The sequence below is a fragment of the Mustela nivalis genome, assembly GCF_964662115.1.
Source record: "Mustela nivalis genome assembly, chromosome: 15".
NCBI lineage: Eukaryota > Metazoa > Chordata > Mammalia > Carnivora > Mustelidae > Mustela > Mustela nivalis.
In genome coordinates this window covers 81,352,740-81,379,773 of record NC_139034.1, presented here as the reverse complement: position 1 = coordinate 81,379,773, position 27,034 = coordinate 81,352,740, and the positions used below count along the sequence as shown (strand labels likewise).

Genomic DNA, 27,034 nt, shown 5'->3' with positions numbered 1-27,034 from the left:
TCTTCTATCAATACATACTTTGGTCCTATGCAAGACTGCATGTGTAATTAAGGGATACCATATTTAACATGAAAGTTAAAAAAAAATTTTGAATTTCACAGCAACTGCAACTATAACTTTCATCAAAGCATTGACCTTTCTGTCTCAGTTTTAGTCACCAAAAAGTGAGGGAAGTAAAAACCACCTCCGAGTTTACAGAAATCTTTAATATATTTTTAAAATTTTTGCCAACTCTAAGGGGGTATATAAATGAAAGTTTTTGTCAAACCAATATTTAAGATGAAGACAAAATTGAATGGGAGGACCACTCTCCAAGAAGTTCCTGTAGTTAGAATCATGTTTAGACTTTGTGTGGCTTTGGAACAACTAGCTCGAGTGATGGAATCAGGAGCAGAGACGGCAGGTTCTCTGAAGGGAAGCTCCTATAGGTAAGGGCATCTTGTGGTATGTAATAGCACCATTAAATATACCAGTTCAGCAAAAGCAGAAAGAGCTGCCTTCCACTCAGAACACTGCTGACACCTGTAAGGTAAACTATGATGTTTGAGGTTGTGCCCTGCTTTGAAATAAAAAGATCACAGAGCTACAATCACTCAGCAGTCTGCATCTGAGGACAACTTAACAAGGACTTATTTTCACCCTGCAAGACCTGCCATGTCTTCAACGAGGCTCACCCCATGTACAGAGAACTTGAATAATTAACTATTCGGCCAGAGAAAAGGTGTGCAGGGGAGAAAGGAGGTAGAAGCCAGGGGCCAGGTGAGTTCTCTCTGTGGTTGAGGAAATACAGAATGGACGTGATTTTTGTCTGCAGAACCTTAGGCATGGCGGGAGATTCTCAAAAACAGCAAACACGAAGCAGCAAGCCAGGCCAGGTTATATGTGTGTGAACAAGGCAGTGTGGGGTTTAAAGTACAAGAAAAGGTAGAGGAGATGATATTCTCTTTGTGGTCTCTGTTGAGTTAATTAATGCATGAGCCAAATTTACCCTGCTCCTGTTTTCATAAATAAAGTGTTGCTGGACACAGCCGCACTCATGCATTTATGCATTGTCTGTGGATGCTTACACACCACATGGCACAGCTGACGTGTAGGGACAGAGGCCATATGGCCTGCAAAGGAAATACATATAATATCTTCCCTTTACAGATAAAAAAATACCCTAACCTCAGAGGAACGAAAGAAGCAAGATCTTACTGTGAAGGAGTTAAATCCTGACCAAAACACAGAGCAAGAAGTAGGATTAGGAAGAAAGTTGATTGCAGGAAATGGCAAACACTTGGACCATACAAACAAAACAATTGTGACATATGCTCATCATATTATTCAAAATGAATTGAGGACAGGTGAATAAAATCACAGCTATCCGATACCTGAGATTTCAGCTCTTCTCATGGATTCCATCATCTCTAGAGTAACTATTTGGACCAGAGGATCTCTGGAGTCCCGTTCAGACCTGAACACCCACGGTTGTACACATTTCCAAGGGTCTTCTGGAGAGTTTGGCTATCCTGCAGAAGAGATTACGTATTTCCATCACAAACCGAATGGGGAGAAGCACCAATGTAGACTATTGAATTTTTCATTTAACACACTTTGATGATAAGAGTTAATTCTCATGGAAAAGGCCTTTTAAAAAATCTCAGACCATAGGGAAAACTCTGAATTGGGCGTTTTGCTCACATCCTACGTGAATAAGGAGCTAATGTGTATAAAGCAGGTATAAGAAGAAAATGAGTGTTTTTCAACTGTCAGCTCAAGAATCCAAACTCATCACCACCCTCACTTCCTCCCCATGTCTCCCATCCCTCCTGTGTCCCCTTTTACAATAAACAGCAATATTGTCTACTTAGTGACCCCAGTGAGGAACCCAGGAGTCACACTAATGCTTGGTCCTTTTTTTTTTTTTTAAGATTTTATTTATTTATTTGAGAGACAGAGAGCACACACATGGGTGCAGGGGGAGTGCAGGAGGAAAAGCAGACTCCCTGCTGAGTAAGGAGCTCCTGAGGTAGGGGCTGGATCCCAGGACTCGAGGATCATGACCTGAGCCAAAGAGAGACGTTTAACTGACTGAGCCGTCCAGGCACTCCCAATACTTGGTTCTTAATGTCTGTCCTCAGGAACTCGCAGGGCTTCTGTCCAGCCACTAAGCCCTCCTAGCACTGCCCAGATCTCTGCCTCCATCCAGCTACACTGCTCTTCCATGAGCCGGGTTTACCCCCTTGCTGTCACAACTTCCCTTGCTGTCACAGCTCACTTCCTGGCTGACTTAAACCAACATTGGCCCCTTCGGGTGATCCACCTTTTTTTTTTTTTTTCTTTTTAAGATTTTTATCTATTTGACAGAGAGAGATCACAAGTAGGCAGAGAGGCAAGCAGAGAAAGAGAGAGGGAGGAGGAAGCAGGCCCCCTGCCTAGCAGAGAGCCCGATGTGGGACTCCATCCCATGACCCCCAGATCATGAGCCACCCAGGCAGCCCCAGGTGATCCACATTTAAATTCATTGTGACCAGGAATAAATTGCCAGTTCCTTCAATGGTTCGCAAGTGTGTCATGATCTTGTCTTCTGCTGAAGGGACTAATATAATCACTCCCCTTCCTCATCCTCTCAGTCAGTCCCTGGCTAGCTGTGTTCCACCCATGGAAAGCTGTGTTCTGTCCCCCTCTGTGTCTTTGTACGGACTGCTTTCTCACCTTGGGCCGGCTTGGCCATATCCCCACCTGTCTATACTCATCTGCCCCATTATTGAGAAATCACCCCGGATGTCGTCTCTTTAAGCAGGCTTTCCCAACCCCATGAGAAAGAACGAAGTACCCATACTGAGTAACAACAACCCCCTGTACCAACTTCTATCATAACGAGCAGAGTTGTGCTGTAATCCCTTAACCACTTTGTCTGTCTCCCAGGCAACATTCTGCTTCTCAAGTACAAGATCTGCGTCTTCATTATCATTCTACTCCCAGCCCCTAATGGGCTACCTGGCTTAGACCGGGCAATAAAGAAATATTTGTTGAAGAACATAAGTGAATAAGCAAGCCATTGAAATATTTAAAAACAGAATGTGAAATTTTCACAAGAAATTAATAGGACAAAATCAGAATAGGCTACTTGAAGAGTCCTATTTTGTGCCCACGATCAGAAACATGGTTACACATAGTGTAAGTGGCTAAAACATCGTAACTGTGCACTTTATCACAATGATTTCACTACATGCTGTCATACCTCAAGGTTTCAGAATAGGAAAAAAAAGCAGTGCATCCTCAGTCCTCAAACAGGCTGTCAAAAACCAAACACATGCACACAAAATCATACATGCATCTCAAAAAAAAATTGACACTAACTAGGAAATTTCAAAACAAATACCAAAGCACACCATCTGTTGAGAGGGCTAGAGGTGAATTGACCACTGACACCTGATAGTTCAATGAAACACCAGTATGTTGCTCCAATCCCTTCATTTCGTATTATTAGTCAGGAGGAGATGGGAAGCAAGAAAAGGGGCCAGGGGTATGTGGCAAAGGAGCAGAAATTAGGAAAAAGATGTAGGACAATATTCATATGCTTCATGTCTTTAATCAGTAAAATATACCACAGAAATAGTTTTGAATAATCTATATTTAAATGTTCTTATCATTACCAAGCTTCATTATCATTATTTTTCCATAGATTCCTTTGACTGTCTGGTGAATTCTATAAACCTTATCTCAGAAAATTATGTTTTAATACAAAAAATAACATACATGGGAACATAAACCAATTACATTGCTGTTCAAATTAGGTCTACTTCTGATACAAAGTAGAAGTTATTTAAATAAGAACAAACTTGTTCTTTGAGTCAAAGATTCCATTTTATTAATAATGAAGTGTACAAATGAGGTATTTTGCTTATCTGCATCATTAAATCTGTCCAGAGAATCTTCCTTAAAACAATGAGTAATGATGGTATCTGAAACATCTCATTAGCACGCATCTTCGTCTACAGATTTGCAGGCCTGGCTTTAGCCAAATGAATCTCAGACTTTCACCCTGTTCACCACACTTAACTCTGTTGCTCTCAGGCATCTGAGCATAGTTACAGAGATTGTATTGGTCCAAGACATAGGAAAGCACTAATCCAGAGATTGTAAAGAAAGGAGTAGCATGCTGTTTCCAGTTATAAACAGCAATACAAAATCCTTGAATGCGAGGTTTGATCTTATATGATGTGTCAGTGTAACACATGAGTAGAGCAACTCATCCACATGAATTGAAAAGTCTATATGCTTCTCTCTCTAGATGCTAGATACTACTATTATTTTGCCTAATTAAAATTTATTTTTTGATATTGATATTATATGCAATTCTGGTAAATTATAACTAGGTATGCCTCATTACTCAAACACACAGAAATATAATTGATTATATTAAATTATACTATATTAAATGTTTTATATACATATATATTAAAACAGGGGAACACTTGATTAATCACACAGAAAAAATAAAATTAGATCTTCATCCTACATTATGTATCAAGAAACAAGTTTCACTGAATTATAGCAATAAGTGTAAAATTACAGTTAGATAAAATAAAAATTAAAAATAAGCGCATATCTATTTAGCTGATGGAAAATATTGAATGGCATTCTGAGCAAAGGCTTTAACATAAATAAAAATTTGATAGAGCTAACAATATTTTTTAAATGAAATAGTTGCTTAAAACACAAAAACCAAAACCAAATTTGGCACATCACTTTAACAAATATTATATTGGGAATTATGCTTAAAATAAAAAGAGATTTGACAAATCATTAAGAAAAGGATGAGAGCTAATAGAAATAAATGAAGATACAAATAGACAATTCACAAAGAACTACACATGAACATGTTCTTCAGTTTCACTTCAGTAACATTTTTAAAAATTGAAATTAAAGTTGAAGCAAACATAAATGCTAGAAATTAGAATAATGGTCAAAAATAGGATCAAATAAAATAAACTACCAACATAATTAGAAAGGTCTTTTCTTTTATTTTTTTAAATCTTTATTTTTTATTTAAGTGTAATTAACATATAATGTTATGTCAGTTTGGGGTGCACGTTATAATGATTTGACAATTCCATACATTACTTGGTGTTTGTCTTAATAAGTATGCTCTTACTCCTCTTTAATTTTAGTGGCATTTTAATTATATTTTTCTTTTCTTCTTCACATCTAGTAAACAACTTTGGAATACCTTGAAGTCTGAGTGGACAGATATGTTGTGATCACTGCTCTTGTATCTCAATAACATTGAACTTGGTGTTTTTAATTTCTTATATTAAGACAAAGATTGATTTAAAAAACTGAAGTTTTTTTGGTATCAGAAGATATTTTTTAAAAATCTGATTTGCACAATGGCATAGAAAAGGAGAGACATTATATTTGTTGGTGGGGCTTATTTGACCACTTGTACAAATGCATTAAAAATATTAACTTAGTCACAATTTATCTTAAGGGAATAACCAAATGTACAAAGATATGTAGGAAAAAAGATAGTCATATTCTGGGTAAAATATATAAAGAACTTTAAAAAAATGTGCTTGTTATATTTTATACATCAAGAACAATCTGAAAAACAAAGATGTGTATGTATAAGTATAAATATGTCAAAGAAGGTTTGAGAAGATGCACACCAGAATATCAAGTGAGACCTCTACTTCCAATCAGGATATAGAAACAGCACAGAGGGCGCCTGGGTGGCTCAGTGGGTTAAGTCGCTGCCTTCGGCTTGGGTCATGATCTCAGGGTCCTGGGATCCAGTCCCGCGTCGGACTCTCTGCTCGGCGGGGAGCCTGCTTCCCCCTCTCTCTGTGCCTGCCAATCCGTCTACTTGTGATTTCTCTCTGTCAAATAAATAAATAAAATCTTAAAAAAAAAAAAAAAGAAAGAAACAGCACAGATTCCTCGTCCCACTTGTAACAACTAAATATTAAAACAAAATACGTGAAACAAGATCCCTCGAGACTTTAGATGCTAGGCAAGGAAGGACAGTGGTTTCTGAGAACCAGGAAAGGGGACATAGACAAGGAGAACCAGGAGACTGGTCCCACTTGCTACTTGGAGGAAGTTTCCAGCCCACAGTACAGGGATGGGAGACACAGTCAGAGCCAGGACTCCAGGGGCCAATATCTGGCATTCAGCAGAGCCAAGGCAGAGTTCTAAGGGCAGCATGACAGACAAGAAAGCTTCCCAGAGAAGAAACTTTAGATCTCTTCAGAGAGTCTCCCTCAAGAATTCGGTTGACTACTGTTGATCAATGTGTGCATGTGAGGACACTATCTGAGACCAGATCAAGAAATGCCTGAAAGAATTAAAAAGAACAGTTCCTGGAGCTGAAACAGAGCAAGAGATTGTACCTCTACCTGATAGGCAGAGTGATTAACGTTAGTTAGAGGCCATCGGTGAGGATCCTGAGAAGGTTTTTCCCCCCGGAGAGAGAAACGTTAATTCCATAGAAAATGCAGATCTGGTTCTATGTAATAAAGTCTTAAAGGAGGATATAAAAGAACCAAGCTCTTCCCAGGTAATGTAACCCATCTAACTCCAAGCCCTAGAGTATGAGGAACATAAAAATGAGGCAGAATCACAATGTGTTCCCCTTGTTCAGCATCCAGTCAAAAGTTACAGGGTATACACAAAGGGAGGAAAGGATCACCTATAATGGGGATAAAAGTCATTCAATTAAAACACATCCAGGAACAACAGAAATAACAGAATTAGAAGACAAGAACATTAAACAGCTTTTACTGCTGTATCTCATATGGTCAAGAAGGTAGAGGAAGGAATAAATATTTCAATACTATCATGGAGATATAAAAAGACCCAAACTGAACTTCTGAGCTGGAAATGACAATATCTGGGAGGAAACACGCTGTGGATGAGATTGATGGCAGATTAAACACGGCAAAGGAAAAAATAAGTAAACTTGATGACCAGCTTTGGTTAGGTTCTATTGCTGTCATAACAAAGTACCACAGACTTGGTGGTTTCCTGAACGCATTGGTTGTTATCTCACAGCTTTATATGTCAGAGGTCCAACACACTCTCCACTGGGTTTAAATCCAGGTGTTAGAAGGGTTGCTTTCCCTCCAGAGGTTTTTGAATGGAAGCTGTTTCCTTGTATTTTCTGGCTTCTAGTTGTTCCCCCTTCTTGGCTCCTGGCCCTTCTGACCATCTTCAAATCCAGAAACAGTGTGTCAAGTTCATCTCACATTCCTTGGCAGTAGCCTATTCTTCGGCCTCTTCCTTCTTCTTTTAATAGCTTGTGTGGTTAGAGTACATTTTCCCAGATAAACCAGGAAAATCACCTTTCAATAGCGATAAAAGGTCGATCAACAGTATAGAAAAAAATTAGAAAAATGAAATATCTCAAATTACCCCAGCTTCTTCCTTAAGAAATGAAAACAGAGGATTAAATTAAGCCCAAAGTAAGCAGAAGAAAGAAAATAAAATAGATCATAGTAGAAATCAATAAAAATTGAAATTTACAAATGTATATCATATACATCATATGTTTTCTATTTTCACATTTTATTTGCTCAGTATTTTTAGTAGAAAGAAATACCACATTTATATTTTCAGAACTTAACAAAATAAGTTTTTAAATCTCCAGGCTAATAGATTTAAAACAAAGATTACTGTTTAATAAAGGGAAAGCAGTACTCAATACTGACATGTAGTAATAGCAAAAATCTTAGAGAAGTCAAATTTAAGAAACAAAACAAATGAATAAACAAAGAAGAAAGAGACAAAAAAAAAAAAACAGACTCTGAAATACAGAGAACAAACTGGTGGTTGCCAAAGGGGAGGTGGGGGATGGGGAAAATTGAATACACTGTCTTGATAAGCACTGGGAAATGTATACAATTGTTGAACCATTGTACTGTACACTTAAAACTAATAAAATACTGCATGTAAATTATATGTGAATTAATTGTTTTAAGTAAGAAATAAAAAAAACTAATTCTCAGGGAGGAAATGAATATTTTTCAGTAAGCCCATCTTCCAGAGATGTGTACAGCATGGCAACCTCTGGGCATTCATCCACTAATTCTACAGTCATGTATTAAGCATCTTCTGACTGTGAGTTAAGTTCACCGAGTGTGACCTGGAGGTACAGTAGTGAGTAAGAATTGTACTTCTGTGCTATATTTTATAAAGATGTCCTGGCTGCTGCCAACAGCATCTGGACCACACTGGCGGTACTCTCCTCCACTTCCACCTGAAATCCAGGCTGTGCTTCTTTTGATGAAGCCTCATAAATCCTATGGATTTTTTTCTCCAGCTGGTTATCTTTTGGATTCCAGGTGAAAAAATATATTCAATAAGTCTATCTCCTCATTTCAGTTCTGGCCTGAGTTTTAATTTTCTAATGTAAGGCTCCTTGGCTGTATGGATGTATGTATGTTTGTATTTATAAAATTCCATTTATTTGTCAGAAAGAGAGAGAAAGAGTGAGCACAAGCAGGGGGAGCAGCAGGTGGAGGAAGAAGCCATGTCCAGGCTGAGCAAGGACTCTGATGTAGGACTCTATCCCAGGACCCTGGGATCATGACCTGAGCCAAAGGAGCCATCCAGGTGCACCTCCCTGGTGGTATTTAAGTCAAGGGACAGAGGTATTTCTTGCCCCTGAACCTAAAGTTCTCTGTTTATGCTATGAGGCAGTTAGGAGCGTTGAAATGGAGTACTTAGAGGACATCTAGAAAATGGTGTGACCTAGAGTCACCAGCTAGCATAGTAAGTATCAATGCCATAGCCTCCAAACCACTATTGAATATAATTTCTGTTTTCAGGTGTTTTCCTACTAAATTGTGCGTTCCTTTAGGGGCTATATCTCACTTATTTTTGTATCTTTTGTATCTTGCAAAATATTTCATGTAAGAAGAGGACAATGAATACTTATTAACTAAATGACAATGGACGTTGATTTCTTCCAAAGGTTTTGAACTTTATTCAGGCTTTACCAACCACACCCTCCAATAAAATGCTATCCCTTTCTAATTTCAGACATTGTTGAGAGGATACGGCAAATCACCTAGGCTCCCTACGGGGGATTGTTAATTTCTTTTTCATAGTTTCGCCTAGAAAACCACAGTATCCTTCATTGTTCTCTCTGAATGCTTCCAGTATTTGTGATTTATTTCAAGTGAGTTCATCCCAGGCACCTCAGAGCTCTTCTGAGAATTTTCACATGTAAAATTAGATCATTCTGGTAATGAATTTTAAGGTCAACATTTATGTTTAAACTCGGGTCTTTTCAAACAATTGAGTACCGTAGGATTATAAGAATAACTCGAAGTAGACAATATCATGGTGACAACTATAGTCCTTCATCTTCTATAGCAAGACATGCTGTGTTTTCTTTTTTTATGTCTTTAACAATCATATTTATTTATGGCATCATGCTCACAAACACTTGTTTGTGTTATGTATTCTGGTCTCACATCTGCTTTTTTGAAACATAAGCTGAAGAGACACTTTAATGTTTCCCCTGAGCTGTTTTGTTTTGTTTTTGTTTTCGTGGATTTTTTTTTTTTTTTTTTTTTTTTTTTTTTTTAGTGTTTCATGGACACTTGTAAACATTCAAACATCATTTTCCCTCAGAGTTGCCTAATTAGGGTGACCTCATGAATAAGGTTGCTTATAGCAACTGTGTCCTTCAAAAGCTTCTCCAGCAAGATTTTCTCAAGAACTCCAAATAATGAGACCATCACCAATGCTTTGTGAGCTTCTTTAATAGGGTTATTGTTACTAATGGCCCCAGGAGTAGCCTAGTGATGGGTCATGCCTAGCTCTAAGAAGGAACCTGTACTTGAACACAAACAGGTATTATCTAAATGTAGTTCCAGGGCTAATTAGCAGGAGCCTTCATATTATCAGATACACATGTAATTAATCTGACAAGTTTAATTAATTAATTTCTTTGAAAGAGAGAGAGAGCATGTGAGCAGGAGGTTCAGAGAGGTGGGAGAGGCAAAGGGAACGAGAGAATCTTAAGCAAACTCTATACCCAGCACAGAGCCCAACATGGGGCTCGATCTAATGACCCTGAAGTCAGGACCTGAGCTGAAATTAAGAGTCTGATGCTCAATCAACTGAGCCATCCAGGTGCCTTTAATCTGACAGGTTTATGATGATACTTTCCATCCATAAGTTCTTAGAACTCCCACTATTGAGATGGCTTGCCTTTCGCTACCTCATCTGTGTCAGTGGGTCAGGTTGGACATGAGATGGAGTGTCAGCTGCCCACTGTTGACGCGGGGTCGGAGACACTGGCTGTGATGTGCTCTCCATGCAGCTAGTATATTTTCAACTTGGTACCTAATACTGATTTCACCATTTCCCTGATCATCCTGCTAATGACCCTTATTTGTTCAAAGAACAGCTCAAAATTCTGATTCTTATCTTGCAAATTTACATCACATTTGCCCCTTAACTTTGTATCTCCATCTCCATAGAACTGTGGCATTTGATTTCAATATTAACACAATGTTTTACTACTTTGATTTGTGAAAATGTATTTTAAGCAGCCATGCTAGTTCCATGATTAATTTTTCTTGACAATTAAAAAACAAGACACTAAAATTATCTTGAATTGCTGACACAAAACATGATAGAAATGTTACATTAAAATAAATTAATTCAATTTTTACCTCAAAAGAGCACCTGGAGATTGGATTTATATAGAATAAGCAGAAACACATGGAATAGCATGGCATAGATTTCTTCAGGGATCGAGGATCAGAGCCCCCTGGTTACAGACGTGAATCACTGACTTTACCTCTACGCCTATGACCAGATCTATAAGAAATTTAGGATCTAGTGAGATGTTTAACATCCTAAATATCAGTACTTTGGGGAGTAGAATTATAAGCAGAAAATGGCAAATGTATTACCTTGAGAAACAATAGATTCTGAACAAAATTAGACATGTTTTAAATAGAGGTTTTAAAATGTTTACATTTAGGAAATAGATACTGATTTAAGAAATCTTAGTTTTCAAAAAGTTTTACTTTTATTTAATATCAATGACAAATGTAAGCCCTATTGGTAGCTGGGGTTTTTTTCTTAAGAAAATAAAGTACGGTGGGAGCGCCTGGGTGGCTTAGTGGGTTAAGCGTCTGCCTTTGGCTCAGGTCATGATCTCAGGTTCCTGGGATCGAGCCCCACATCGGGTTCCCTACTCAGTAGGAGCCTGCTTCTCTCTCTCCTACCTGCTCGTTCTCTCTTTCTGTCAAATGAGTAAATCCATAAATCTTTAAAAGAAAAAAAAAAAAAGAAGTATGGTAATGCATGTGCTTAAAGAAGTTTCAAAGGCAAATGCTTTTCTAGAACTCTGTCATGGGAGTCTAAATACATACATGGACATATATGACTATCCTACAAGCTTGCTATGATAAACCAGAGCTGTGTTAAAACAACAATCCTAAAATATCTGTAAATATGAAAACATTCCCATTGGAAGAAAGATTTTAGGTATCTGGTATAATGAAATAGTAAGATTTTTTCTTAGAGTATTAAAACAGCCCCACATGTTTGTATTTTGCACATGAACTGTGAGGCTCCAAATGATAAAGCACCAACAGCAGAAACCCTAACTATATTACTAGGAAACTAAACTAGCTTGCATTTAATACAGTATTTGAATTCATAGACTTTATAGGATTATACATTCTGTGAAGGTTTGTGGCATATGTACATATCCACATACACAAACATTTATTTTAATGATGTCTTAAATCCCAGCAGAAATAGTGAAGGAAATAGTGGTGGTCAGAACTCAAACGGACCCAGAGGAGCAGGGATAGGAATTTGTAAAGATATGACTGTTCCCAAGACCTCCAACTTTGAAAAGAGGAATTAATAGCTATAAAGGATGTGTGACAGCAGAATTTCTCAAACATTTGGCACAGAATTTGTCCCAAACCACAAAATGATGTGTAAGCACTTTGGAAAAAATCTCAGAAGGAAAAGAAAATGGCTCCTACTTGCTAAAAAAAGGATCTCACAATTTGTCACCTTGGAAAGATTCCATTTCATTTTTTGTGAAATTTGTTTTTAACTGTGAAGTGCAGAAATTCCCTTCACACTACACAGTGTGTACACTTCACCTCATAATCACAGACTAATTTGCAGGAGGATCTGTGCCACATTTTATATAACCAGTGTATATGGTGGAACGGTTTGGAGAGTTTTCTTGGTATAGTTTTACTTATTTTGTATTTGTTAAAAGTAGAGTTCCTTTGAAAATATAACGGAAAGATGAAAGCCCAGTGGATTCTGGTAACAAAAAAAAAGTCGTCACAGAGCCCTGTCTATCCAGGGCCCCACCCAAGTGTAATAACTCTGTTGAACTGCACAGTATGCATTTCCTTGCAGGTTCATTTCTGGGGCCAAATCAAGCTATTTTATGCCATACACTTTAACTTGATTTCCACAAATGTATTATTTATCTTCTACCTTAGTGTGTCATGTTTATTCCTATAAAATAGACTGTATTTTAAATGACATGGATTATTGAAAAGTAAATGAAGAGATTATACGTTGATATACTCATAACTTCATAAAATTGGTAGAGATTGTGGCAATAGGATGCCAGTTTCCTGAAATTTGAGAAGATTTAGCGTACAGACCCCCCCCCCATTCCTCAACTCTTGGCACAGTAATCATTTATCCCATGTGTTTTAGCACCTTATTGTATACACACTCCCTCTCTTGTTTTTTGTGTGTTTTATTTATGCTTTTAAAGATTTTTTAAATTTATTTATTTGTGAGAAAGACAGAGATAGTGAGCCAAGCCATGAGGATAAGGAGAAGCCAGGAGGAGGGGGAGAAGCTAGGAGGAGAGGGAGAAACAGGCTCCCCAGTGAGCAGGAACCCTGATGCAGGGCTTGATCCCAGGACCCTGGGATCATGACCTGAGCCGAAAGCAGACGCTTAACTGGTGAGCCACCAGGCACCCCACTTCTTGTGTGTTTTAATGGAAACAAATTATCCCATTGAAAGCTTCTTGCAGAAGAGAACTCAGTCTCCCACTTTATTTTATACTGTTCATGGTGTCTAAAAGATGAGAAGTCACAAAGCAATGGCTCAGTTGTACCTGTGCCTGCTCTCATGGAGGTAGGTGTGCTCAAATGACATTCCTCGGGAACCACATTGCTTTTCAAAGTCAGCTGCTTGACACTTTTCTTCCATCTATACATCACCCACCCTTTTTTTTTTTAGCTATCACAATATGAATAACGTTATTCCTAAACACTACCCTTCATCAGTTCACCCCATCCCCTTACCTATACACACACATTGACACACACACCTTCACACACATGAAAAAAAAAAATACAGAAACATGGAGAGGGTTATTTTGGGGTTTGTTATTTTGTTTAGGTATTGAATGCTACACCCTGTGAATAACAGGGTTTTTTTTAAAGGAGAGGAAGAAAGGCTGGTCTGAATAATAAATAATTTTAACAAAATTATGTATGTGACAATCATACCTTAATTGTATGTTGGTTCTTAGTGAGTTAGTTACCAGCAGAAAACCCTCCTTATTTGAGGCTTTGAAAGATCATTTGTTTGGAGGCAAAACAAAATTGGGTAATGTGTATTTCACTTAATTTTCTCTTAATGAGTTTGAACTTGTGCTTTAGTAAATCTCAGTGATCACCCTCACAATCAATGGATTGTGTCTAGATTGTTTCAATGTCTAGAGTGGTCCATTGCTATGACTCATACAAGTGTAATTCATTTACTGATGCACTTAGGTTCAGGCTTTTTAAAAAAAATTATCAGAAAACATCCTCTAGGCATTCTTTGAAAGAATCTGTTGCATTGGACTTTGTCAAATGCATGATTGAAACAAATGGCATTTCCACATAACATATAGAATGTGTGCAATGTGGGGCGCCTGGGTGGCTCAGTGGGTTAAGCCTCTGCCTTCGGCCCAGGTCATGGTCCTGGGGTCTTGGGATCAAGCCCCGCATCGGGCTCTCTGCTCAGCAGGGAGCCTGCTTCCCTTCCTCTCTCTGCCTGCCTCTCTGCCTACTTGTGATCTCTCTCTGTCAAATAAATAAATAAATATCTTAAAAAAAAAAAATGTGTGCAACGTTACTTCCCTTCGGCGATGGTCATCAGAACCCATAGTTAAAAGTAATTCATTGTCTGTTTACCCAACTGACTGACCATGAAACATTCCAACCAAACAGAACCTTACACAGTCCTCATGTCTCTCTGGTTGCATATGGAGTCATTTGTTTGTATCAGATGTTATCTGTCATATTAAGCAATTCAAGATAAAATAAAGGTTGAATTATTCTTAGTGAATGCACAAAAATAAAATAACCAGGTAATGCCCTTAATAAAATGTTCATCAATGGGAAAACACAAAAGATGAAAAATATGAATCAAGTTATCCAAAACTCACAAAGAAACACTTGCTCATGTATACATACAGTTGATCTTGGATATATGCAATTTAACTCATTTGTGACTACTTGTTAGGCTCTAACTAGCTCTAGATCTGCTTCTGGTAACAAGAAAAGTATGATAGTTTTTAGGATCAAAGCATTCTTGATTTTGGGGGGAAGATGGACTGTAAGAAGGAGGAAGTGAATAGAAGGTCTTGGTTCATTGCCTAGTAGCATAATATATTAATAGCATAACATATGAATGCCCCAGATTTCAAGCAAAAAAAGAAAAAAAAAAAAAACCTCTCTGATAAACAATCTCAGTATATATTCTGAAAAAAAAAAAAAAAAAAAAAAAGCACCACATTCAAATCAAGGGACAGGGATATCACCAGGTACCCTGAATCTATGCTCTGCTCTCAGGAGACAGACAAAAGCTGCAAGGTACTTGGTCACACAATTTGAGTATGTCAACAAAACAAACAACCCAGCGGGCCATGGAACACCCATGTTCCCAACTTCCATTTCCATTCTGTTAACAAACTTGTTACCAAAACATTTCAAGATAGAGTAACAGAATACTGTCCAAGTGATTAATACAACAGTAGGATATTTGTTGTAATTTCTTTTCTTTTTTTTTTTAAGATTTTATTTATTTATTTGACAGACAGAGATCACAAGTAGGCAGAGAGGCAGGCAGAGAGAGAGGAGGAAGCAGGCTCCCTGCGGATGTGGGGCTCGATCCCAGGACACTAGGATCATGACCCAAGCTCACAGCAGAGCCTTAACCCACTGAGCCATCTAGATGCCCCTGTTGTAATTTCTATATATAATTATATATACTACATATAACATTATATATAATACATAATAAAATTATACCTAGATTGAATTGAATGTTGGGTATTAAGAAAGAAGGGAACAGAGTGATCACAGATAGTGCAAGGGTCAAATCTCAGTATGAACATATTAATTCAGTCTGGCATGGTTTGCTGAGTGGGAAGATAATCATTGATAAAGCCATAAATCTAGGTAGGTAAAAATGAGTAATTTTGAAAGCCAGGCTGAAAACTTTTTGATTTTCTTAGGTATTATGTGGGTAGTTATTTTGTACACTATTGAAAGTAGTCAATCCTTACAAGATTCAGTTCTGTTTATAGTAATCCCCTCTTTCCCACAGTTTTGCTTTCCCCAGCTTCAGTGGTTGGAAAGTAGGTGATCCTCCTGCTCATGTACGCTGAGAAGGACGGTAGTTGCTATGTCACAAAACCTACATCATTCTCCTCACTTCGTCGCATCACATAGACATTGTATCATCTCACATCATCAGAGGAAGAAGGGTAAGTGCAACACAATAAGGTATTTCGAGAGATAGGCAGAGAGACCACATTTACATCACTTTTAATACAATATATTGTTATAATGACTATTGTATTATTAGTTACTGTTGTTAAGCTCTTATTGTACTTCAATTATAAATTAAATTTTATCATAGGTATGTATGTTTGGGAAAAAACATAGTATATAGAGGGTTCAGAACTAGGTTTTAGGCATCCACTGGGGGTTTTGGAACATATCCCCAAGTATAAGAAGAGACCACTGTCCTGGGGTTTTTACAAATTAGAGAAATATATATAATCAGTTATAGCAAAGGACACAGAAACTCATATATATTCATCATTTTACTCTTCTAAGGGTATTTTAACTGGGAGTCTTAAACTAGATTTTCTGTCTGTACTATATTAGATGATTTAATTTTTCATGTGTCCTCTACTCCCAGTTAGCTCCCTTTGACAAGAAGTAAAAGAATGAAGAATAGAAGAGAGAAAAGGAAAATATTTGGGTTTGCAAACAATTTTCTGCACAAAGTATGAGGAAGTGAAATTGAATTCTTCATAAGGTTGATAAATTATCCCTGAAGACAATTTCAAAAAAGAAAAACAATAGTGGTTAACACAGAACTGGCAACCCAAGCACCATTTACAAACTCTTCTTATGGTGCACCCTCTCACCAAATTAAGGTTTTAAAGATATTTATATTCTTGGGCTTATATTCTGCTTAGGATGTGACTGATTCCAAACCATAAGATGAAAAGGAAGTCTCTAGAGGTGCTTCTGGGAAAGCAACCAAAAGTGGAATAGACGTAGATAAATGTTAGTACAGGAAACATACACACTTTCCTCAGGATGTGATTCCTGGAGCTTTAGCAGCCACATTGTGCCCAGGAGAGAATTGCCAACAAGGCAGAATCATTGGCCCTACGAGTGTCAACCCACTGTCTCAGTGCAAGTAAAAGCCTGAAATCTGTTTATGTTGGAAAAATAAATCTCAATTATTTAAACCATGGTAAGTTAGGCGTTTTGTTTTGTTTTGTTTTGTTATTGTTGCTGCCATGGCTGTTACTGTTACTTGGCCTTGAACTCATTCCTGATCAACATAAAGTTTTTATTTTTTATGCGAAGGTGATTTTATTAAATAAAAGCAGAGTCTAGCATGAGGGGTGACCCTAAAAAGTAACATTTTCACATGTATGCGTGCTTTATGCTACTTATGTTCATGTTTTTAATGTATTTATTAAAAATTCTTAGAATCAAATAAATAAAATATATAGTTTTCCAGTGAAGTTTTTAGTCTATTATAATAATGCAAGATTCCGTTTACTCATGACATGAAAGGCCACTGATTCTGAAGACTTATGGCTTAATTTGTTGAGATGAGTCTTAATGGTCATACATTTGAGACAAGACCAAGTCTCCAGGATGTTTTAGTTGTGAAAAAAAAATAAAGACAGATGTTTTTAAAAATGAAAATTTTCAGATAAAAACATTTAATAGCATATATTATTATTTACATATTTATATGTTATATAGTATGTATTATATATTATTTCTTGTATTATGTATTTTATGTTATATATTAATATATTTTATATTTATATATTTTTAAATATTTATTTAATAAATATGTAAATTTTAAAAATATGTAAATTTAGAATGAATATAGAAATTATGGAAATATGTTTCTATAGTCTATACTACTTGTGGTATATATTTTAATGCATTTCTTATACTTTAATATTATTAATATTGTATATCATATGTTTATATATAATACTCATATTTTAAAAGTTAAAATGACTAGTATTGATGGCACCTTCCAGATATCTAAAGGATTTTGCTTTGAAGTCATCAGAATATCCAAAGACATAATCTTTATTTCACTATGGGGATACTTTTAAATCAGAAGAAGAAGGTGGAAAACATAGGTCTTTTTAAAAGTGCCTTTGTTAATTACCATTTAAAATTTAAGAGAGGATTCAAAAAGCGTTAAAAACTAAGACCTTTTTAGCATACTCATGTTTGCTTATGTCATGTAAACTTTTAGCAATTTGTTGCTAATTGGGAAGTATATACCACATTGTATCCTTTTAAACTAACTTAAAATAATATTTATAAGCTATAGATTCTCCATCTTTGTAATCTTGTCCACCCAGATCCTGACTATTGATAACAAAATGACAAATACTGAATGTCCCTAAATATATCTTTAGGCATTAAATAGAATGAAAAAGTATCTTTATTCTGCAATAATTCTTCAATATAATTAACCTAGGCTTCCTAAAATTTTCAAGAAGTGTAGCTCAATATGAATCCAATTTTTAGGTGTTAAAAAAGGGAAGAAAAAAAACAAAACAAAACATCTGTGGCCTTCACCAAAGAGTATGACAGTTACTGAAGAATAAAAGTTCAGTAGTTTGTTCTGGAAGATTACACTTCTCTTTTAGGGTTTTAAGGGAAAGAAGCCCGTAGTTCAGTAGTGCCACAACTGATTAAACAAACTTCAAGAAGCAAGATGTTTTAAGGGGCGGCTGTCGTTGCTATGCACTCTTCATAAGTATTTCAACTACTTAAAACTGTTTTCCAAAGTGAAGAATGCAGTGAGTAGAATTTCATGTGTCTGTGCTTTGAGTCTATTCTCTGTTAACCTTTCTCTGAAAAGACATGCCAGACATTATTTTCAGACAATTGTTCTGTTCAGAGAAACACTAAGAACAAATAAGCATTTGCACTTGAAGTGTGAAGAACATTTTAATGGCGTTAGAAATAATTTTGCTTTGCTAGCTGCAGGGCTAACAAAAATGACTAAAGAAAAACAGTCCCAAAATGTGGTGAAAAGATATTTAGATTTATCACTGAACTTTGTCTGCTGTTTCTCAGACCTTTTCTTTCACCAGCTGATAATAAATGTCATGTATCCTTCATGGTCCTGTCACAAAAGAAAAAGTATCTCTTCATCGAGGTGTAAGGCTCTTCATCTTGTCAAAAATGACGGGCTTCCAAATAAAAGATTAAAGGTCTGAGGTTTTAATCTCTCAAAGTTGAAAAAAAAAAAAAAAACTTTCTAAAACTTAGATACTCTCTCCCAATGACAAATTATCTTAAAACGTACAGGATAGATTATGTTTTAGCATCTTTAAGTAATAAAGGAAATTACAAATAACCAATATTAGGGAATATCCATCCAACCAAGTAGGTATATGTTGAAAATATAGTAAATAGATCAGTGCTGCTTTTGTTACTTAAGGATATCAGTTATTAAGAAACTGAAATTTTTAAGTTGATACGGCAAGCTTGCAACTATCAAACCACAATCTAACATCTAAAGCAGAAGGTGAAGAAACGCCTCACATGGGGGAATATTCCTCAGAGGGAGGTTGGTGTCATGCACTGATACAGATTGTGTTCTATGTTGTAGGTAGTCTGGCCTTCATTATTTCCCCTCCTGCCTGATTCTGACCTTGGGAAACTTCTCTCCATGAGCTCCAGTTTTCTGATATCTGAAATTGACTTTCTTGTCAGTTTTTCATACCTACTTCCCAAGGATCTCCAAGCTCCTTGAGAGCTAAGCTCTTAATATCTAGTTCATGATTTGAGTGTCATTTGAAATATCTACCCCTGCTGCCCCAAGAAAGAGACGCCCATCTGTTTTAAAGCAAGATTTTCCACGTCTGTCTCTCTGTCTCTCCCAGAGACAGAATGCATTATCCCCTTGTTTTTCTTTCTGTATTGGCATCTTCTGGGGTTCCCCACCCCACCTCACTCCCAGGGCCCTTCCCAGGAGCCAGGAGTCTAAATGTCTTACTGACAGAAGTAGGCTCGGAAAGCTAATCCACTCTGTCCCCCTCCTGGTTTTATCCCTTGATGTCATCTGCCCTTCTGTTTGTTAGGGTAATTTTCTTTATGTCATTTGCTCACTTTTACTTCATTACAATAAAGGGAAGCCACACAAAGCATAGCAATAGTGACCCAGGAAATACACAGGTACTCAACCTTGCACTCACTCACTCACTTACAAGAGACAGCATTTCCAGCTGTTGAAAGGAAATCTCTCCCCTAGTCGGATCCCATTCCCCCCTCCCCTCTCTTAACTTTGGTGATTATAACTCCCAAGCATGTCTTCAAATTTTACAACTTATGTTTGTATATGCAATTCCAGAAGTATTATGTTATGTTTTTAAATTATATATAAATGGTATCACATAGCAGGTCTTCAGCAAACTCCCTCTTGCTAAATATTATTACTAAGGTTCATTCATATTTATGTGTGTAGCTTGAGTCAGTTTGCTGTCATTGCTATAAACAAGTTTATTGTGCTAATGTATCATATTTTATTCTCATTTTTATGAACCTGTTCACTGTTTGTCCATTTTTTACAAATAGCTTCTAAGAATACTCCTGTATGCATCTCTTTGGGAACATTGTAAAGGTTTCTCTAGGATACAATATGGACATAGAATGAGTACTTGAGAGAGAGAAGCTCTTACAATTCTTCTCTGCATTGCAAAAAAATAGCAAGTTTTTATTGGAATTGTATTGGTGGACATACTAAATTCGAGATAATTGACATCTTTACAATAGTAAGATGAGGTCTCTCTCAATATATTGCAATAAAATGCTATAATTTTCTTTACACTGACTTTGCACAACCTCATTAAATCAAGTGGGTCCCAGTGGCCATACTTTGTTGATTTTTTAAAATAGCATCTTTATGTAAATTTGCATTTTCTCAATTTCATTTCTGAGATATACTAAAAAGTTAATATTTTATATACATCATATATCCAGCAAAACTGATCAATTTACTTCTTATGTTAATTTTGTTATCTATTCTGAATATTTCAGTAGACTTTTTTTTTTTTTTTTTTGAAGGTCAAGCAAAGCTTTACATGGCACCAAGCATCAAGAATCTAACCAAACGTTTGGGGCCACACCTCTTACAAGTGAGGGCAACCCTTCTCTGTTTCACAGTCTACCTTTTAAGGGCAAAGACCATGCGGTCGGGCCTGGCCATGCACAGGTGGCCAATGAGATTGTAACACACACAGGAAACTCCACGGTGATGCTAGGTGACCAATTGAGTTACAATTTACCCTAGTAGACATTTGAACTAGCCTATCACACCTTGATTGGGATTGGCGCCCAAAAGGCTCCCAAAGGGCGGGGCTCATACTCCTTGGTAACCAGGGAGACAGTATGCATCCCCCCACTGTTCCGATGTCTCTACCTGGCCTGACCCACCTTTGTATCTGGGCTTTGTTACCTGAAGCTGGTTTCCGGGACTTGTCTCCAAGTCAATCCCCTGGGGGAAAGGGAGCAGGGACAGTTTCTAAATAGGTCCTTACATCCCCCTCTTTTCTTTGGAGACTAGTCAAATCTTTGACTTTTTAGCCAGTTCTATACCCTCCTTTTAACGTCTGCTAGACTGCTTTAATGACTCCAGTGCGATTTTTTAAGTTAAAATTATATCATCTGTGAATATGGATTTTTCTTCATTTTCAAGTCTTACAAAACACTCCATTCATTGTTTTTTGGCTCTGGCTGAGATCTGTAGGGCAACACTGAAGAGGAAGGGGGGTAGCAAGAATCCTTGTCTCGATCCCGGTTTTCACCAGAATGCTCCAATGTTCTTACCTGAAGTATCATGTTACCCATGGGTTCTGGGTGGTACAGGTTATGAGTTTAAGAAATGTTCCTTCAGGGCGCCTGGGTGGCTCAGTGGGTTAAGCCGCTGCCTTCGGCTCAGGTCATGATCTCAGGGTCCTGGGATCGGGTCCCGCATCGGGCTCTCTGCTCAGCAGGGAGCCTGCTTCCTCCTCTCTCTCTGCCTGCCTCTCTGCCTACTTGTGTTCTCTGTCAAATAAATACATAAAATATTTTAAAAAAAATGTTCCTTCAAAGAGTTAGTTAAGATTTGTTTTGATCATTTTGGAGCCATAAATATGTGACAGAGTCTACAGAACCTATTGTCCTGATCAAATGTTTTCATCCTTTAATTTATAAACATAGTGGAATACATTAATGACTTTCTAATATTAATCCATCCTTGAAGCTGTGGAGTAAACTTAAATTTGGGATTTTTTTATTGTTTTTGTTTTTGTTTTTGCAAGCTTAATTGTTACAAAGGATTATTTGTTTCTTCTACAGGCAGATTTGGATTGCTAAGTATTTGTTTCAGCCTTTACCATCTACATCGGTGAGAAAGTGTGCCCTATAGTTTTTTTCAGACTTCACCTCATTTGGGTATCAGTACTCTCTTGTAATAGTTTCCTCCTTTTTAGTAATCTGTAAAAGCTTATCTAATAGGAACTTGATGTATCTTAAATATATCTATCAAACAATTCATTGTAAAAACATGTAATCTTCTTTTTTTATTTTGAAAAGCACATTTTTTCAATGTAGTAAAATGTACATAACATAAAATTTACCATTTTAACCATTCTTAATTGTACAGGTTCATCATATTACGTATATTCACACTGTTGTGTGACCATTGCACAGACTTCTTCCCCAGCTAAAGTTCTGTAGCCATTAAACACTTACTGCAAGGCATGTTTTTAAGTCCCAAATTTCTATTGGTTCTTAGAATATTGCCTTTAAGCAAGAGATAACTACTAGACATGAATAGACAAAAAGATTAGAGGACGTTTTATTTGTAACAAGGGACGTTTTATTTATGCAGTATTAGGAAGATCATCAGAAACCATAAGGTTTCTTCCACAAGTGATTATTTGGCTTATGGAAGATACAGAAACCATTGTAAAACCCTGGGGAATAAAGGATTCTTTGAAAGGGCAGCACCCCTCCTCTCCGCCCTGACCGCAGAAAGCCTGTGTAAGGTACTATACCAGAGAGGTCAGTGGATAGGTCTAGGAACTGGAAATTAACTTGGGTTAGGGAAAAAAAAAAGTTATATGGACCTGACTTAGAGTATTAAGATTCACACTCACTTCATATGAATTCTAAATATGAATTTCTTCCAATAAGATGTTCTCCCAAAGTCTGAGACAGAACACTCTCACTGTATGGAAATCGCTGCTGGAAATTGTAACAAGAATCTTGGGCCAGGAAAGGAATTATTCATCCTGCATCAGCTACAGTGGGAGTATTTTTCTAAAGCCAGGTCACAACTTGACTTCTTTGACACCTAAGGGACAGCTTGTAGGTGTTGGGAACTTTAATATTAAAAGCACTCATACCCATCACACCAAGTCTCTGAAATTACTATTTCTATCCACCTATTGATGTCTTCTCAAACTACTTTACCTTTTCTAGGGTACAGTCTTGCCTTTATATCTCTACTCTACTTGAAATCCTAAGACAGTCTGTACGGTAGCAATGAGGGATTGGAACCAGGAGATTGCTCTGTTTATGCTGTGAGTGAAGCTGAAATGCAATCATGTCTATTCCTAGCTTCACAGGAGGAGACTTGGAGATGTGTAATGGAAATACGGATGTACTGAAGAATTTTAAGTGTAATTATCTCTCCCTAATATATTCACCGTGGGGCTTTCATATCTTGTTTGAAGTGAATTTACAGAGAATTGGACAAACTTATATCTGAATATGAGATGAAATCATGTTCGTATCACCCCTTGGCACCATCATGAATGCAGATGCTTTGAAGGGTTCACAGTTAAGTACAGAGTTGGGAATTTTTTCTGTGAAGATCCATACAGTAATTTGGCAGGGGGGGGGGAGTGCAAGCCATTTAGTTCTGTTGCAACTACTCAAGCCTGCTGTTGCAACCCAAAAAGAGCCATAGAAAATATGAAATTGATGGGCAGAGCTGGGTTCCAATAAAACTTTATTTACAAAGTGGACAGAGGTGTGGATTTGACTCTTAGTTCATAGCTTCCCCATAGGGAGCCATCGCCATTGTTGACCCACCTTGGCTGTGGTGTGAGTTTTACTTTCATGCCCTCATCTACCTATGTAAAGAAGCAAATTTGGGACTCACATGTGTCTACTAACTTCCAAATATCCCAAACCCTTCCCCAGGTTTACATTTTGAGTATGAAGTAGTTATCATGGAACAAAATGATGTTTGAGAGATATTCATTCAAGTGACTTATTAATAGGGTGATTTTTATGTTTAACTTCTTAGGCTTTGGAGATTGATTCCATTCTGATCTTTATTCTTGGACAATTAATTCATTAATTAATTTGATTTTTGCCTCAAATACATTAATAAGAAGAAACACATTATTGCAGAAGCACTTGTCATCCTGGTGTACTTATTATATACAGACCTTGAGAATATCATAAAGTCAGTGAATGGAGACTTGGGGTCATTGCTTAGTTGCAGTGTGTCTGCTTTAGGTGATATCTACTTTTTTAATTTTTTCTTAAGATTTATTTATTTATTTTAGAGAGAGTGTGTGGTAGGGGAGAGCAGAGGGAGGGAGAGAGAATCCTCAAGCAGAATCCCCGCTGAGTGCCAAGCCTGACTTGGAACTTGATCCCAGGACAATGAGATCACGACCTGAGCCCAAATCAAGAATTGATTAACCACCTGAGCCACACAGGTGCCCTACCTGTATGCATCATTACATAACTGGTCCACAAGTGGTAAAATGGCACTGGTTGTGTTTTGTTTTGTTTTGTTTGTTTGTTTGTTTGTTTAAATATACTCACAACCTGGGTATTCAAATCAGGTGACTTGGCTTGCAGTCATAGAGTCACAGTTCTCAAGCAGTGTGTCCAGGGGATCTGGCATGCTCACAGGGATACTAAAGTGTATTTGAAGTTCTCAAAGAAAAAACAGTGATTCTCAATACCTACTTATTTATCTACCCCTTTACAACTATATTATTAGGTTGTCCTTTTGAACCCTTTCATACCAGTCTTTATTAAGCTCAGTAAAATTTTATTTATTTATCTAATTATGGGTTTTCTGTTATATATTTATTTTTCTAATTCTGAAATTTCTGTGAAAGTGGCATTAACTATTCTGAACTTATCCATAATAGCTTTTCAAATTTTTTTTTTCCTATCATCCTTTCCCCCTCTTTGTCTTTTTGCTTTTTTGAAATAAATCACTGGATTACTCCTCTAAGAATTTAAATTCGTTTTCACATTACCTAGTTGTAATTAGTTCTGTTTCAGCAAACATCTTTGTCTTTAGGGATTTGAGCATAGTCTCTCCCAGAGCCAGGCCTGCAGGTTCCTTCTGGGGCCAGAAGTTCCATATGAAGTAAGAACTCCTTGCCAAGGAGGGAAGTAATCCTTTGGAAGCAACAGCCTGAAGTTATAGGATCCAAATCATCTATCCTATACACAACCGTAGTTTTCATAAATTACCATTTTAATTCCACCATTACCAACTCATTGTTCAGACTGACTCATATCTATGTCCCTGTGATTCTTTTAACAACACCTGATTAAACTTCCTTTTGTCTTTCCAAATCATTTCCAAATATATTTAGAAAACTAAACAATACTCTTTCAACGAAGAAGACTCTACAAGCAAACAAGCAAACAAAAAATGAATGAAAGGCAAATAAAAAAGTATCCTTCCTAATACAGAATTGGTTTTGTAGAAAATAATGTAATTTGCAACCTTGGTTTCAACTTATAAATTATAATACTAAACAGTCTATCTAGATGTGAAACTCTCAGAGCACTGGAATAAAAAAGGGCACATTCAAGTTTTATTCTTAATTATAGAAAGATGGTATCAGTTGTGAAAGCAACAATTCATGTTCCTATTCTAGAATCTGCCCAATTTATAAATCGTTTTACTCTTATAACTGGTATACCTTAGGTGTTTTTATTAATGAAAAGGTACATCTTAGAAAAAGTATCCTTTCCAAACAGTAGAAAAATAGGATGCGATAAATTCCCCCAAAGAACAAATAAACCAGCTCAAGTCCTGGCCAGTTTTATTGCAGAACGGAAGTGATTTTGTTAAACTTTTCAGCTTCCTATCGGACTAACTGCTGTCTTGAATGCCTTCACTGTGTAACATGGTATAGATCTGCTTCAGTATTCGAGAAGCATAAATCCTCCATCTGGATTATATTGTAGGTGTGAAAGTTTGTAGTTGAAAGACATGTACTTGGCAAAAACTTAAAATTACAGGAAGCTTTTTGAGTAAGTGAAAGGTGAGAAATTACTACAGTCAAAAGATCTGAATATCTGATTTCTTCATTTTGAATTTTACAGTTTTCTTTACAGCACTTGGAAACTTAAATGAGTCTAAAATCACTATCATTTTATATTTATTTTTCAAAAAAATCTTCTTTAGAAACATTTTGCTCACTGATGTAGGAGACCATTTCTTTATAAAAGTGCTATAAAATATACAGAAAATCTTGCATTTTACAACTTGTAATATATTGAGGGTCAAAACGAAAAAAGGAAAGCATAAGAAAAAGCAGACTTTAACAGGAATATATGTCCCCAAAGTGACACTTCCCTAAATTTCAAAACTTTAGAGCAGAATAACTATAGTAACACCTCCCTGAACAGCCAGATAGAAGTACCCATCTGACAACAAGCCTTTAGAAGGAATTACACACAAGTGAGTCCAGCCCTCCAGGCTTCATACGGCGCAGGTGTGGTTTGTCCACTTCTGTAGGAAAGATTCCCAATCTTCCATGTCCATCCACATCACTCTCCAACCTGCATTCCCAGCTCCCTAGTGCACATCTCCAGCTGGCCGTGTCAGAGGCACCTCTAACACAAGCACAGAAGGAAACTAGTGTGTCTATTGTTCAAGTCAAATCTCTATGCCAGTTCCTGTACAGGTAAATAAATGAACAACTTGGAAATCATCCTCAATTCTCTTCTTTTCCCTGACTACCAAATGTAACCTCTCACACAAAGACACACTTGGGGACGGTTTTAACTTCCTTACACATCGCACTTTCATGCCCACCTATCTACACCTGGTATCACACCATTAGTTTAGGGTCTTACTATTTCTTTACTCCAGCCTGGCACTCCTGCACATTGGTCCTTCTGTGGTCAGGTCTCCTTTTTTTGTTTTGTTTTGTTTTCCATAGAGATGGAATTGGCATATAACATTGTGCTAGATCATGGCATACAACGTATTGTTTGATGTGTGTGTTTATATTGTGAAATAATTATTACAATAACTTTAGTTAACTTCAGTTAAATATCACACACAGAGTTACATTTTTTTTTTCTGGTGATGACAACTTTTCAGATCTACTTTCTTGGCAACTTTCAAACATACAGTACAGTATCGTTAACTATAGCCATGGTCTGGTTGTTATATTCCCAGGATGTATTTATCTTAT

General features: G+C 36.9%; 1 protein-coding gene across 1 annotated transcript in view; it reads right to left on the bottom strand.

Annotated features, from left to right (window-relative positions):
- The window catches only part of LOC309849215 (uncharacterized protein), a gene marked incomplete at its 5' end in the record, with an annotated part of 88,153 nt that overhangs the window by 18,035 nt on the left and 43,084 nt on the right, over positions 1-27,034 (bottom strand). The window contains one exon of the mRNA XM_082701517.1: positions 1,374-1,506. Within this exon, the coding sequence (XP_082557643.1) occupies positions 1,374-1,506 (133 nt within the window). The remainder of the gene's footprint in view (positions 1-1,373; positions 1,507-27,034) is intronic.